The sequence below is a fragment of the Arachis duranensis genome, chromosome 9 (genome assembly GCF_000817695.3).
Source record: "Arachis duranensis cultivar V14167 chromosome 9, aradu.V14167.gnm2.J7QH, whole genome shotgun sequence".
NCBI classification, from domain to species: domain Eukaryota; kingdom Viridiplantae; phylum Streptophyta; class Magnoliopsida; order Fabales; family Fabaceae; genus Arachis; species Arachis duranensis.
Window position 1 is genome coordinate 110607900 of NC_029780.3, and position 14642 is coordinate 110622541.

The 14642-nt window shown below is 33.4% G+C and overlaps 2 protein-coding genes across 2 annotated transcripts; one reads left to right on the forward strand and one right to left on the reverse strand.

Annotated features, from left to right (window-relative positions):
• Positions 1-812: 812 nt before the first annotated feature.
• LOC107466942 (RAN GTPase-activating protein 2) lies at positions 813-3364 on the forward strand. Its single transcript, XM_016085941.3, has 2 exons — positions 813-1022; positions 1578-3364. Exon 2 carries the CDS (start codon positions 1589-1591, stop codon positions 3185-3187), a length of 1599 nt encoding a protein of 532 aa, XP_015941427.1. The 5' UTR covers positions 813-1022; positions 1578-1588; the 3' UTR covers positions 3188-3364.
• Positions 3365-4198: 834 nt separating this feature from the next.
• LOC107466939 (probable ATP-dependent DNA helicase CHR12) lies at positions 4199-11658 on the reverse strand. The gene is made up of 12 exons (XM_016085939.3): positions 11281-11658; positions 10119-10263; positions 9231-9295; positions 8338-8526; positions 8095-8244; positions 7534-7923; positions 6958-7217; positions 6598-6816; positions 6250-6457; positions 6023-6176; positions 5006-5611; positions 4199-4905 (listed from the first exon to the last, which is right to left on the reverse strand). The coding sequence occupies exons 1-12, from the start codon at positions 11452-11454 to the stop codon at positions 4199-4201; spliced, it is 3267 nt and encodes a 1088-aa protein (XP_015941425.2). The 5' UTR covers positions 11455-11658.
• Positions 11659-14642: the final 2984 nt, after the last annotated feature.

The window sequence follows — 14642 nt, forward strand, 5'->3', positions numbered from 1 at the left end:
AACTTTATGTTGCTTTGTCAAGAGTTAAGAGTCGCAGTGGTCTCAGGGTTTTAATTCTAAACGAAGACGGCAATCCAAAGTCATCAACAACAAATGTCGTGTTCAAAGAGGTTTTTAATAATATTTAGGTAAGAATAATATTATTTTCATTTTAATAGCATGTTATGATTTACACTTTTGTACAAATCTTTACTATAGATATAACTAATTTATCTATAACTCTTTTTTCAAATTTGAAATGAAATGTGTAACAAGGAGCACAACATCCAATGATTTTCTAATGAAGTTAGTAAGATATTAGGTTGTTGATAAATTTTTATTAGCTTTTTGATATAAAATTTAGGGTAAAATTAACATGCTATTATTATAGTTATATATGTTCTTTTTTTTTATCTCTCTCCTTATGGTTCAAGAATATTATAAACTTCGAACTCTTCTATTCATATTTTACTTTGAATAAAGATAAAATAACATATTTAACACGTTTATTATATAACGATGATGATAGTGTTATACTAAATTTAAAAAATATATGATTATAAAATATTATTTTTAATTTAATTTATCAAATTTAAATATAAGCCCGTGCATCGCACGGGTTTAACACTAGTAAATTATAAATTAATACGTGTTAATTCTTAATTGACGGCGAAATAAAAAACAAAACAAATGCAAGACGGTTTAATTCGATTTGACAGTGAACGGTTTAAGAAGGATAGTAAATAACTAAAATAAGATAAGATATTTATATTTAAAAAAATGGAAACTCAATAATGAATCACTTTTAAGTTTTAAAACCATTAACTTTAAACAGAGAGGAATAGAGGCTATCATCATTAATCACCATTAACCACATGCCGCATTTGCACTTTTTCAAAAGCGATAATCATTTTCAGGTTTCCCTCCACACTCTCGCTGTTCCATTTAAATTCAAGGTCTCGCGAGTTTCTCAGTCACACACACACTGCGTTGGCGCTGCAAATAACCCAAGTCTCGGATCACCGTTCAACAGAGCCAAAGAGGTACCATTTTCAAATTTCTAGGGTTGTTTATCTTCTTCGTCGTGTTCTCCATTGCCCTACCTTCACGTAGTCTCAGATCTGTTTCATTGTTTTTTTTGGCTTAAAGCTGGGATTTTTATTAGGATTATTTGCCGGCGATTTTCTCGGGTGTTTGTCCGAGGAAACGACCTCGTACTTTAACTGTGTTACATGTCACCTTGTTTTTATTAGGCTCGTTAAACCCTTTTTTGTTTCCCTCATAATACTTTGTAGTTTTACTTTGTTTAGTTTAGGTCATCATTACAAGTGCAGATTATGAATGAAATGGAAGGAAACAGGGCCTTACTTTTGGCAACGAATTTCATCCTGGTTTTTATTGTGTTTTCTTCTGATATGTGATATTTGGCATGCTATGGCTTGGAAAATGTGGCCGTTGATAATAGTTGGCACCTTGATTCGAGGATATACATCTATGGATGCAATTGTTTTACAATAAATCTTCATGAGCAAATTTTTACTCTTAATTCTGTTGAGAATATTCCCGTTAATTAGAATAACTTACATGGACATTTGTAGATTTAATTGCTATGGAGCTGAATTCGCCGCAGAGACCGTTTTCAATCAAATTGTGGCCACCTAGTCAGAACACTAGACAGACACTTGTGGAGAGGATGGCCAACAATCTGACAACGAAATCTGTTTTCACACAAAGGTACGGAAATTTGGACAAGGAAGAAGCTCAAGAGAATGCAAAAAGAATTGAGGATGTGGCTTTTGCAACAGCAAATCAACACTACGAGCAGGAGCCCGATGGTGATGGAGGTTCTGCAGTCCAGCTTTATGCCAAAGAATGTAGTAAGCTCCTCTTAGAAGTTCTCAAAAGAGGGCCGGGTCTAAATGGTAAAGAAGAAGTGGTAGCATCTGATAATACCTCTGCACCTGCTGAAGCTGTATTTGATATATCCAAAGGCAAAAGGGCCTTTATTGAACCTGATGAGGCCGAGGAACTACTAAGGCCGTTAAAGGAGCCAGAAAATTCTTTCACCAAAATATGCTTCAGCAACTGGAGTTTTGGACTAGGAGCAGCACAAGTTGCCCAGCCCATTCTCAGTTCCATCAAGCACCAGTTGAAAGATGTAGATCTATCGGATTTTATTGCTGGAAGACCAGAAGCTGAAGCTCTTGATGTCATGAATATATTCTCAACTGCACTAGAGGGTGCTGCCCTAAGGTCTTTAAACCTCTCTGACAACGCTTTAGGGGAGAAAGGTGTTAGAGCATTTGGAGCACTATTGAAGTCGCAAAACCACTTGGAGGAGCTTTATCTAATGAATGATGGAATCTCAGAGGAAGCTGCTCAAGCAATTTGTGAATTGATTCCTTCTACTGAGAAGCTCAAAGTTCTTCATTTCCATAATAATATGACCGGAGATGAAGGGGCATTAGCTATTGCTGAGATTGTGAAGCGTTCTCCTTCCTTGGAGGATTTTCGTTGTTCCTCCACAAGGATAGGTGCTGAAGGTGGAGTTGCCCTGTCCAATGCTTTAGGAAATTGTATCCATCTGAGGAAGCTTGATTTGCGAGATAACATGTTTGGAGTAGAGGGTGGTATTTCTTTGAGTAAAGCTCTTACAAGGCATGCAGAATTGAGAGAGATATACCTGAGCTACCTCAACTTAGAAGATGATGGTGCAATTGCTATAATCAATGCTCTTAAGGAATCAGCACCTTACCTTGAAGTTCTGGAGATGAGTGGAAATGACATTACAGCCGAAGCTGTTCCTGCAATAGGAGCATGCCTAGAAGCAAAGATCTTCCTTGCCAGGTTGAACCTCTCCGAGAATGAACTCGAGGACGAAGGTGCCATCCAGGTAAGCAAGGCTTTAGAAGGCCACTTTCACTTAAAGGAAGTTGATCTGAGTAGCAACAAAATATCGAGGGTGGGGGCTCAACAGTTGGCTCTGACTCTGGTGCAAAAGGCAAATTTCCAACTTCTATTCATCAATGGAAACATCATTTCCACTGAAGGGGTTGAAGAGTTGAAGGACATATTCAAAACTTCTCTGGACATGCTTGGTCCATTAGATGAAAATGACCCTGATGGAATAGACAGCGATGAAGAATCTGATGAAGAGGGTGGTGATATTGAACTGGAATCGAAAATGAAGAGTCTTGCAGTTAATTAAAATGTAGTAGTACACTTTTATGTTTTGATGCTCAAGTAAACTCTTTATGGCAGTGTAGACCATTTTATTCGTAGCAGTTTATGTATCTATGAAGGTGCACCAGTAGAAACATTGAGGATATATATAGACATGTATCTGGATTATGTATGTTAATCATATTTTGAATGCTTCCTTTAATTTCTTTTGATGTGTGGCAACCGTGTAGCCTACTCATTTTTTCCCTTGAGGAATTATTCTAAACTAAGATGGAGACCTGCGCTGTGCTGGACCAAAATGTGTACTTTATGAAAATATTTTGGTAATAATATTCTTAAAAATTAGTCTAAACTCCATTGTAGTGTAAACTATTTGTAAATTTTATTACTCTATATTTATTTCTATAAAATTTAAAACTACTTAATATACTATAATTGCGTTAGTAACATAATACATTTTATTTTAAATAGATGAATTTTGTATGTTTCAAGAAAATTTTTCTTTTGTAGATAAAGTTTCCTGAAATCCATAAATTTAAAGAATATACGGAGTTATAAACTAAAATGTTTTGAAATCTAATGATTTTAACCAGAAGTATGCATGTGTTAATATTCCATTAGCATGTCTGCATGAAGAATATTAAAGATGTCAACATGGACTTATGTTCATGCAATCATGTGAAGTCAACATATTAATATATTGCATTCTGAATGATCCCATCAAATAATCTAAGGAGAGTCTGGTGCACAAGCATTCTGCAGTAACCCAAGATCCCAAGAAGAATCGCATCCAAAAGGTTAGATGTCTGCGGTCTAAATGAAAATGACATCGGTGAATAATATTTACTTTCTCATATAAAAGAAAAGTAAAAAACTGTCAGGATACCTAAATTTTTACAATAAATTCTTATATTACCCTGTCTAATAACATTTGACAAAGTTTTATTCCATTTTTATCCGGACAGAAGCATGTAAATGAACCAGAAAAATAATACTGAATAAATTGATTGATTTTGCACTAATGCTAAGAGACATGTTACCAGCTAGCTCTTCCATTTGAACTCTGTCCTTTGGTATCAGATGATGAACTCTGACCATAACTTGATCTCTTCTTTCTGTGAGTGTTCCATGATAACACATGCTGGTTCAAGCCACTTCCTTTGACATCCTCGTATGCATGCCTATGGGAATTTGCGCCTTCAAGCTTGGGTTTCTTTGAGGCAGGGGTCACATGGAAACTATCTTCACTTGTTCTGTCATTTGCCATGTGGACACTCTCAGCGCGGAGTTCCAAGAACCTTTCTTCGGCCCCTGAATTGTCGCTGGCTTGTGCTGCGTTGTCAGATGAGAGGTGGTCTCTTCTCTTCCCCCTTACTGAAAGCCTTGATAGATCTTCTCCGTTCTCCACGGCCTTCATCCATTGAAGATCACTTAATGTATCTGCATAAACAACTTCTTTTCTTTTACGCTTTCCAGTAGCACTGCCATTGTTGAAATCTTTGAGCTTTTCATCCTTGTTATGAAGGGGAGAGTACACCCAATCTGGCAATTCATGCTCGTCCATTAAACGAGATCTGTAATTTTCCTTTAGTCTTCTCTCTTCATCCATTTTTTCAAATAGCCAAAATTCCTCATCTGATCGGGCTGCGAGGCGGTTAATTTCTCTCTCACTAGGTACATCTGTCCCAAGTGAACTTGTACCTCTACGCATAATCTCCTCTAGCATTTCTCTTCTGTCCTGAGCTGAAATAATAATGCCACATACTCAATTAGTCTGGTTTTTTTGGCAATATGAAGTTATGAACTATATTCAAGCAAATAACAATTCTCAAGAACTACAAACCTGTCGAAGTTGTGTTGAAAAGTCCTGCCTGGATGACTTTTGCATCAATGCCCATCTTTTGTTTTGCACGCTCTAAAATCACCTCTTCAATTGATCCTACACTAACCAACACGAAAACTCTAACTTCTTTCTTTTGACCAATGCGATGTGCTCGATCCTCTGCTTGTTGATCCATTTGGGGGTTCCAATCACTGTCAAATATTATAACAGTATCTGCCGTTTGCAAGTTCAAACCAAGACCTCCAGCACGGGTGCTCAAGAGAAACATGAAGTATGGGGAGTCAGGAGCATTGAATTTTCGTAATAAAGTGCCTCTTTCCTCCGTTTTTGTCGAGCCATCAAGTCTTAGATACTTAAAATCATGAAGTCTCAAATAAATCTCGAGAATATCCATGAGTCTAGTCATTTGTGAAAAAAGGAGGACTCTGTGGCCTGCTCTGCGAAGTTTTGGGAGCAAACGGTCAAGAAGTTCAAACTTACCTGATGCTCTGACAATCTCCTCCTTACGGTTATACATATCATAATCTCCCACAAAGAGGTATGGATGGTTGCAACACTTTCTGAGTTGCATTGTTAAGTTCTGCAAGCTCTTTGATTTTCCAGAACCTACATATTTTTCCATATCTACTTTAAAACTTTGCAACACAAGCGCTAAGAAATCGTTAAGCTCACAAGGATCTAAAAATCAACTAATGTTACAGGTTTAGTTTTCCTAACAAAAGTAAGACAGACACCAACAGCAGGTGAAAGAAAGCCAAATTTATGTTGAATTACAAAATATTCATATTTCACCGATTTATAGCAAACTTGCAACAGGTAAAACATACCAATGTAATATACAATTGAAGCGAATCTATGCTTATAGCTTACTTAGCAAAGATCAACTAATTCATAGGCTGTAGGCATGTTGAAAAGAAAAAGAAAAAAATTTATGAAGATAAGAATAACTTGCATTTTACCATGTTAACAGGAGCAGTGAATTAAGAGATAGCTGCAAAACAAGAAATAGATACAGACCATTGTCTAAGCCAACTCTGCCTACGTCAGTGACTTGTTGATAATATACTTTCTGCCAGGCTGACATATCACATTTGAGTATGACCTGAGATTTCGAGGGAAGAAATTTTTCCACCTCATCCTTTTTTCTTCTTAATATGAAGGGCCTTATTACCTAAGAGTCCATGAAACACTTCAGAAAGAAGCCACAAAAAGCAAGAGATATAGAAAATGGAAGAGAAATTTACTTGATGTAGACGTCGAATAATCAAAAGTTGTTCTTCATCTGTTAAAGAGACATCAACTCGATCAGCAAAAGGGGCATTAAACCAGTCCTCGAAATTCTGAACAGAGTTGAAAATGTTTGGAAGGAGAAAATTAAGCAGGGACCACAACTCCTGCAAGCTGTTTTGAATTGGGGTGCCAGTTAACAGGAGTCTGCGTTGAATGTGATAGCTGCACACAAGTAAAATTTAAATTAGATAAGAGGACTTCAATATTCAAAAGCTATCCCACTCCATATTCATCAACTATTTTTTTTAGTTGGTACAGTCGTCAGGCTGTTTAGCATCAATAACAGTCGTTTAGAATCATACCCGGCTTCCAGTGTCCTTGCTAGAGCAGATTCATGATTCTTCAACCGATGTCCTTCATCCACAATCAGGTAGATCCAGTGAATTTTCTTGAGAATTGCTTTATCTCTCATTATAAGATCATAGTGTGTTAGCAGAACATTAAATTTCCTCTCCCCTAACAAATCATCCTTCATTGCTTTCCTCTCATCCAACCGTCCATCATAAAGAATAGTTGTTATGCTATATCATAAAGAAAAAGCACAAGAAATTTGTAAGTGAGTAACTGAGTATAATGTGTAGATTTCACAGACAGCGATTTCGCTCCCCTCTCCCCACCAGGAGGGCAGGGAATGAAATAATCTGTAGTCTTCCAGCACATACCTTGGAACCCATGTTGAGAATTCATTCATCCAATTTGGCAGAACAGCCTTTGGAGCAACAATCAAATGGGGACCAGTAACACCCTTGTGCTCCATAAGATGTGCTATTAACGAAATTGTTTGTATTGTCTTCCCAAGACCCATTTCATCAGCCAAAATTCCGTTTAAGTTGTTATTAAACAAAGAAAGCATCCACTGGAGCCCTTCTATTTGATATGGTCTTAATTCTCCACCTTGAAGAATAGATGGTTGCTCAGTAACCTACAAACAAATAAGCTTGTTATATCAATGTACAACATCTTTATACACAAACAACTAATAAGGAGTGACTTTTTCTGCCAATAAGAGAATATAATCATTAGTAAAAAGAGAAATATGAAGTTGGAGGAAACATAAAATATATCGAATCCCATGCACTCTATAATTCACACCAAAAATGAAGCCAAATGCCTACTCTTTATCCCGAATCTGCTATTATGAGAAATGTCTAATAAGGTATAACTCAAACAGCCAACAATTTGTATAGAACATCAGTTTCTTTATGTTCCAAGTGAAATAAAGGGACCCAAAGACCTACCTTTTCTTGAATCGAATGTATGGCAGAATTGTATTGCCGCTGACCCTCGAGTAAATCACTAGTGTCACCATTATGATCAGAATCTATCATATCCATCTCTTCATCAAGAGGTGATTCCTTTTCATTCTTAGAAGCGTCTGACTCAGGTAAATCAACTTCAGAATCTTCCAAGGGTTCTATACCATCTGAATGTTTGGAGTCCTTTTGACGTTGAACAGCAGCTCCTAAATTTACTAGTAGTTTATTGGTTTCTTCAAGAAGCGTGGTTAATCTTTCATTCTTACTCTCCTTCACCATTCTCATGTAAGCTTCTTGATCATCAGCTTTTAATGCTTGGAACCTTAATTTCTCAGCCCGTGTGGCACGTTGCCTTTGCCTTCCATGCCATGCCTACAGAATTACTTTTTGAGAATTCATAAGCAAGCTTAAACAATAATGAATTATTTCCCAACTCACATAGAAGAGAAAAGAAAAATGTCATCTAAACTCCCAAGGACAGTTCACAAAAGATACACCATGTAACCCAAACACCAGTATAAGACAACGGAAGAAACATTGCACCTGAATACCATCATTCCTCTGTTTTCTCCGCTTCACAGCAGCTTGAATTTGCAATTGAAACTCACGGACGGTATTGAGTATTTCTGCAAAAAATTTTCTTTTTCTAGTTTCTATATGAGTTTTTTCCTCCTCTTCTAATCTCGATAGTCTCTGCATGTGATAATCTTATATGAGATAAGCAGTACAAAAAAATTTCAATACTAGTCTAGAGACTGTAAAATACAGACGAAACATGTGGATCACCTCAGCATCCCTTTTTTTCCTTATTTGATCATCAGCATCCATGGCAAAGGGATCTCCAACACCATATGGCGGACGCTGCAACCTCATCATGCCCCAATCAAACAATTGCCTATCGGGGTATGCACATTTAACATTCAGCCAGTACTCAGAACTCACATCAGACCGAACCTTTGAATGCAACTCTCGTAGCTGCCACAAAAGAAGTCCTTGCCAACAAGGACACAATTTGTTATCGGTTGCAGTTGATTTAAGAACCATAGAAATTCAAGTAATTTCCTCATTAGAAATTATTCCTCAACTATTGGACATGACATTTTTTCCCTTGTTTTCTTAAACTAAAGAGATTCATTTCCATTTACTATTTCAATGAAAATAAATGAATACAAATAGTAACAGAACTAATTTAATCTATATTAATTATGTACATAACTTATTAATACATTCTAATATAAACTATACAGAATACCGTAGTCATACACTAAAATGTGGATGGTAATAATACTTAAAAAAATATACTATACTAAGATATGTAATACAATATATAATAAAAAATTGAGTGAAATAACTATTATCAACTAATATTAATCTTTATGCTTCATGCTAAGTTTTAATTTTTTTTTCATTTTCTAATATGGATTATATTCTATCAACTTGTTCTTGCCTCTTTGAAACAAGGAAAACCTCTCTGGTTCTGCAAATGGCTAAGAAATATTCAGCTATATATGATCAAATATATAAAAGGTTATTCTATGTAACAATCCTTAGGCATGTCTTAATAATATGTTCTTTCATCACCCAAAAGGAAATCCTTACATAACCTACTATGGGTGAGGTGATAACTAGTTTTGGTAAATAAACTTAGCATCAAAGAAAGGTTCAAGAATCAATTTTACCTTTAGACCATAAAGTTCAAGCAGGCACTTTGTTTGCAAATCCTCTCCCCTTGTTGAAGGCAATCCTGATTCAAAACAATAGTAAAAGTTTTCAGTAAGGTAGTCAAGATTTTTAAAGGCCGCTCGGTAGAAATGATTGTGGAAATAAAGACAGCATGTTAAAACTATCTTAAAGTCACTTGGTCAGTCAATACTTTAAGGGGGATGGTGTTCACTAATATTGTTTTTGTTGTCTCCGTGTGACCTCAAGGTCACGGATTGAAGTAGTCGAATCAGCCACAGACGTAATTATCAAGTTAGGCTACCTACATTACACCAAAGGGTGCGGCCTTTTCCCGAACCTTGCTTAACGCATAATGTTTGTGTACTAGACCGTCCTATTTCCCTTTTTTATCTTTATTGCCTATTCACATTAGCATCACTGTCAATCCATTGTCAATTTGTCATTACTCAATGTCAACTTAAGTTTCATCATTGACTTGTTTTTTGCTATGAGAATAAGTTAGATATTTTCCTAAAAGATATATTTATATCAACGATACAACAACATTGCCTTATTGCATCAAAGTGATGTGATGGAAGCTCAGCCTTAACCCGTTTTTCACCACCTGACGATACTAATATAAACAAGCAAACGTCCTTTACAATAGAATCCTTTTGGAATATATGCAAGTCATAATTCTAGCTAATTCAATCAATGGGCTTGCATAAACTATACCTCTAAAGATCATTAGTGTTAAAAAAAATTAAGCAAACATCGATTGATAGTGATCAGTGAACATGATGGGAGCATTTACAAATAAACTCAAATTCTATACCATTTACAGAGTCAAAAAACCATAAATATAAATAAAGAGGAGGTATTTCATTTTTACTAAAATTGTTAACCTTCAAGTTCATTTAATCGATGCTGTATCCGATTTTGATAACGGCTTTCCCTTGCTCTCTCCAATTCTGAACCCGAAGAGCGTTGCCTAAACAATGCACCTTCAAGGTCCGTAATTAAATTTTCACTAGAATTCCCTATATCATCCTGCATGATGATTAATGAATAATAGCAACATCATTATGTAATAATTTTGTCAGAAACTTGAAAGTATAGGCAGCACTTGTCCTTGCAATCAAATTACTTATAAGAGTAATCTATAATCAAACAACCAAAATAAGTGTGTTGTAAGATGAACAATAACACTAGAAGAAGTAGAAATATGGGTATGCAGAACATGTAAGTAACATCACTGTTTCTTTGGAGCAAAGCTATTGAAGTAAATTAATGTATGCCATAATTTATTCTGTATGCTCTTCTAGATTGATTTGCCAAAAGAGTTGTTTAACATTAAAATAAAATATGACTGAGCTAGTGCAAATTAAAAAGTGTTTTTTTTTTTTAATACGTTTATGTTTTGTAGGAAACCAACTCATAATCACAAGTATTTTAGTTGACTCTACTATGGTCAAAGAGCAACCTTCCATCAATCATGCTTCATGAAAGAACTCATAAACCTTGCGTCACCCATAATGTAACTATGATTGACAAGTTCATGAGAGCTAAAGAAACCTTAAACCTATCGTGCAGACTGAAGAAAAATATAAATTCATGGTAAAGTGGTAAACAAGTCAAATAAAAAAATGATGAGAGGTGTAGCTGGCAGCTGCATTGTATACGAACAACAATCAATAGGCTGAGAAAGACTCCAAACAAAGCATTGAGAAAAGGCACATATCACCATGAAACAACAAAACAAACCACCAACTCCAACAACTCCATACCACATCAAATTAAATCCAGCTACAAGTAAAACTAAAACCAAACACCCCATTACAACAATCAAGAGACGAAGCAAAATAAGAATAAAAAAGGGCAAAACTTTCCAGAAATTTCGACATAAGCAGCCTCAAAAACCCAAAAAAAAAGTCATGAAATTTGGCCAACCCACATAAAAATCAAGATGAAAGAACGAAACTTGAAGAACGCCCATCAAACCCGATTACCCCAAAACATTGAGGAGCACGAAATCGAGAAGAAAGAATGAGAAGGGGAAAGACGTACTTGGAGCTGGTTCTGCGAAGAAGGGTGAGAGTGATAGATGGTAGAAACAGAACTGAGGAGGTGGGGAGGGAGAGGGAGATCACGGGAGAGGAAGTTAAGAGCACAGATGAGGGTGGTGGCGTGGTCGATGGGCGGTGGCTGAGGCTGCTCCTCCTTGAATGGAGCCATAACCATGGCGGGAACAACGGTCCTTGTGTCTTAAACCAACCAATATTTAAAAAATTTGTGAGGGAAGTAATCTGTGTGGGAAAGAAGCTTCTCTTTCTCTGTATGTGTGTGTGAGTGAGTGAGCCAGAGAGTAAAAAGAACGAGACACGCACACACACGCTCTCCCGCGCTATGCTTAGACCCAACCCTCTCTTCGGCGCATTCCTTCTCGGTTTCTAGGGATTTAGTTTTGCGCCTAAAAGGGCTTCTTTTATTTCCTCTTCGCCAAACACGTCTCTATATTTGCCTGCAATGACCAATGTGCCCCTCGCTTTTATGTTTATTAGACCATCTATCTAATATCTATTAATAACATTTAATTTTAAATTTAATTTAATTTAATTTAATTTACAGTCCATTTTACATCTAAATCTTTTTAGAAATTAAATTTAATTAAATTGATCCAAATTCAATAAAAATCAATTTCATTAGTGAGCTCGCTTCAACTCCTCACAAACACAAACATTTTATATCGCACTCTTTAATATGATTACATTAAAAAAAATAGTTTCTAAAACCACTCTCAGCCTAACACAAAAATTTCAAAATTTCTCATAAATTTCTCAAAATCTCTGCAAAACTCAAAAAAACTTTTTATGCTAGGTTTCAAATCTTCAACAACAAACACCATAACAAAAATAAGAAACATTATTAAAGATGATGAGAATCTAAACTATTTTTGTTTATTTTTTGTTTTTTCACTCGCAAAATACTATATTCTTGTATTTATGTGCAATTTAAGTTTTCGCGATAAAATAGAAGTTTTGAACAATATTTTTTTTATAATGTTAATTTTGTGATAACCGTACTAATATGGTGTTATCTAATGCATGTTAATGAATTTTCTGAATTTAAAATTGACATACATATATTTTTTGGTTGATTGAGTCATTTTTATGAACTTATTTTAATGTGAGTATTTAGTAGATTTAGTTTATGTTTTCGTGATAAAATAAGAGTTACTAATGGTGATTCTTTTTATAGTGCTAATCTTATAATAATTGTGCTTGTTCTGTGTTATCTAATGCATGTTGATAAAATTTTTTTATTTAAAATTGACATGCATATATTTTTTGGTTGATTGAGTATTTTGCGATATCATTCTGAATTAAATGTGATGTCTTTGATCTCATTGACTTAAATTTATTATAATTAGCCCATATATGATAAGTGTAGTAGTTATGATTTTTGGTATCATTTAAAGTATATTAATGAATTTTTCTGATCCAAATTAATTTAGATGTGTTTTGTGATTGATTGAATCATGTTTACGTATTTGTGTTGTTTTTAGTTAGTATAATGTCATCATTAAATGCTTTTTGTGTTATTCTGAATTAAATATAGTATACTTAATCTCATTGATTTGTATTTGTTATAATTAAGTTATATATAATAGACATTTAAATTATATATACATTGAGTAGTTTTGGTGTCATTATAATTTAAACGTTGTATTGTTATTTATTAACTAATTTTTTTATTCTTTACAACTAAAATGACAGTTAAAAAAATTGTTAAAAAGATCATAAAAAAAGAAATAATAAAATATAATGTAAGTGTAAATACATTAAAACAACTCTATTTTTATTGTATAAATATATTATATAATATGATTTTTAATTTTTTGCAGAATATTCACGATTTACGGTGTTCTACAAGAATTGTATATGAGATCTTTAGATCATCTCTAGCAGGAATTTATCACAGTTCCTATTTATGGTCTATTTGTTATAAAAAGTAATTTCACATCTGTTTTTGGGTCATAAACAATAGATAGGAACTCAAAACATCTATCTCTTTTCCATTAGGAGGAACTAACTTTATCCCTTGATTTAAAAATAATTCACTATTAAAAGATATTAATATTAAATAAATTCATATATAATAATAATACACAATATATAATTCGGGACTACAATAATTTATAAAATTACTTAATACAAAGAAAAACATAATTAAACCCTATAATTGACGACAAGTATTATGGAATCATTAATTAAATAGAAATTTAATTATTTAATCTAATTAATTATTATAGTTATTATTATTATTAAATTAATTATGATTTAATAATTATTTAATTTAATTAATTATTATAATTTTTATTAAATTAAATATTATTTAATTATTTAATATAATTATTTATTTTAAAGGTAATGGCAAGTTATCATTGGCTGCCATGAATTCCTTTTAAGAGGAACTCTTCTTTCTTGAATTATGTGAAGGAACTCATTTTGTTGCCTCTCCAACGGATGAAACTAAAATTTGTCAGAAAAAATAAATTGAAACTCACCCGTTGGAGTTGGTTTTAATAAAATAAAAAACGAACATATTTACACAAAAAAAAACGTAACAAAAACAAACTTATTTAACTCGTATACAAAGCAACTACCCACAACTATTGATTAAAAGAATGAATCAAAATCTCGACAATTTAATTTGATTCAGAACAATAGTCTAATTCTAGCTGGTTCAATTGATCTACTTTGTTTTCAAAAATGAAAAAGTTATACAAAATCTGATTTCACTGCTTGCTTTTACAAAAAATAAAACAACCATGAAACAACTAAACTTTTAAACAAAAACGAATTCAAATCTAACAATATTAATCGTAAAGAAGAAAAATTTATAGAAAAAAAAAATTATAAGAAGACAATGGAAACAAAATAAAAGAAGTCATTTACATTAAAATTAATTATATATGTTACATTTAGTTGAAAAGTAATTGACGCGTAAATATAAAATACGTTATTCCAACTTGATTGAACTTTAAGTATTTTGCTTGATTCTAAAATATTTTGTTTTATTTGACTTTAGGTAAGAATATATAAAATTTCACTGAAAGTATGGTTATCACTTTACAATATATTTTTTATTATTAATTTTGAGTATTCAATGTTTATTATTCATTATTTAAAATTCACTTTGTTTGCGATATATTTTGGTGAAGATTAAATTGTGCAACCGAAGAAAGTCGCCTTATCAACATTTTATTTTGCATTATTGTAAGTTTAAATGTATTTATTTTTATAAAAATGTTATGTATACTCTAAAAAATTAATTATCAAATTAATTATTATTTATTAACATATAAAAATATATTTTGTTTAATTTATTTTTAATATATAATTTATATTTGTGCCTGATTTTTATTT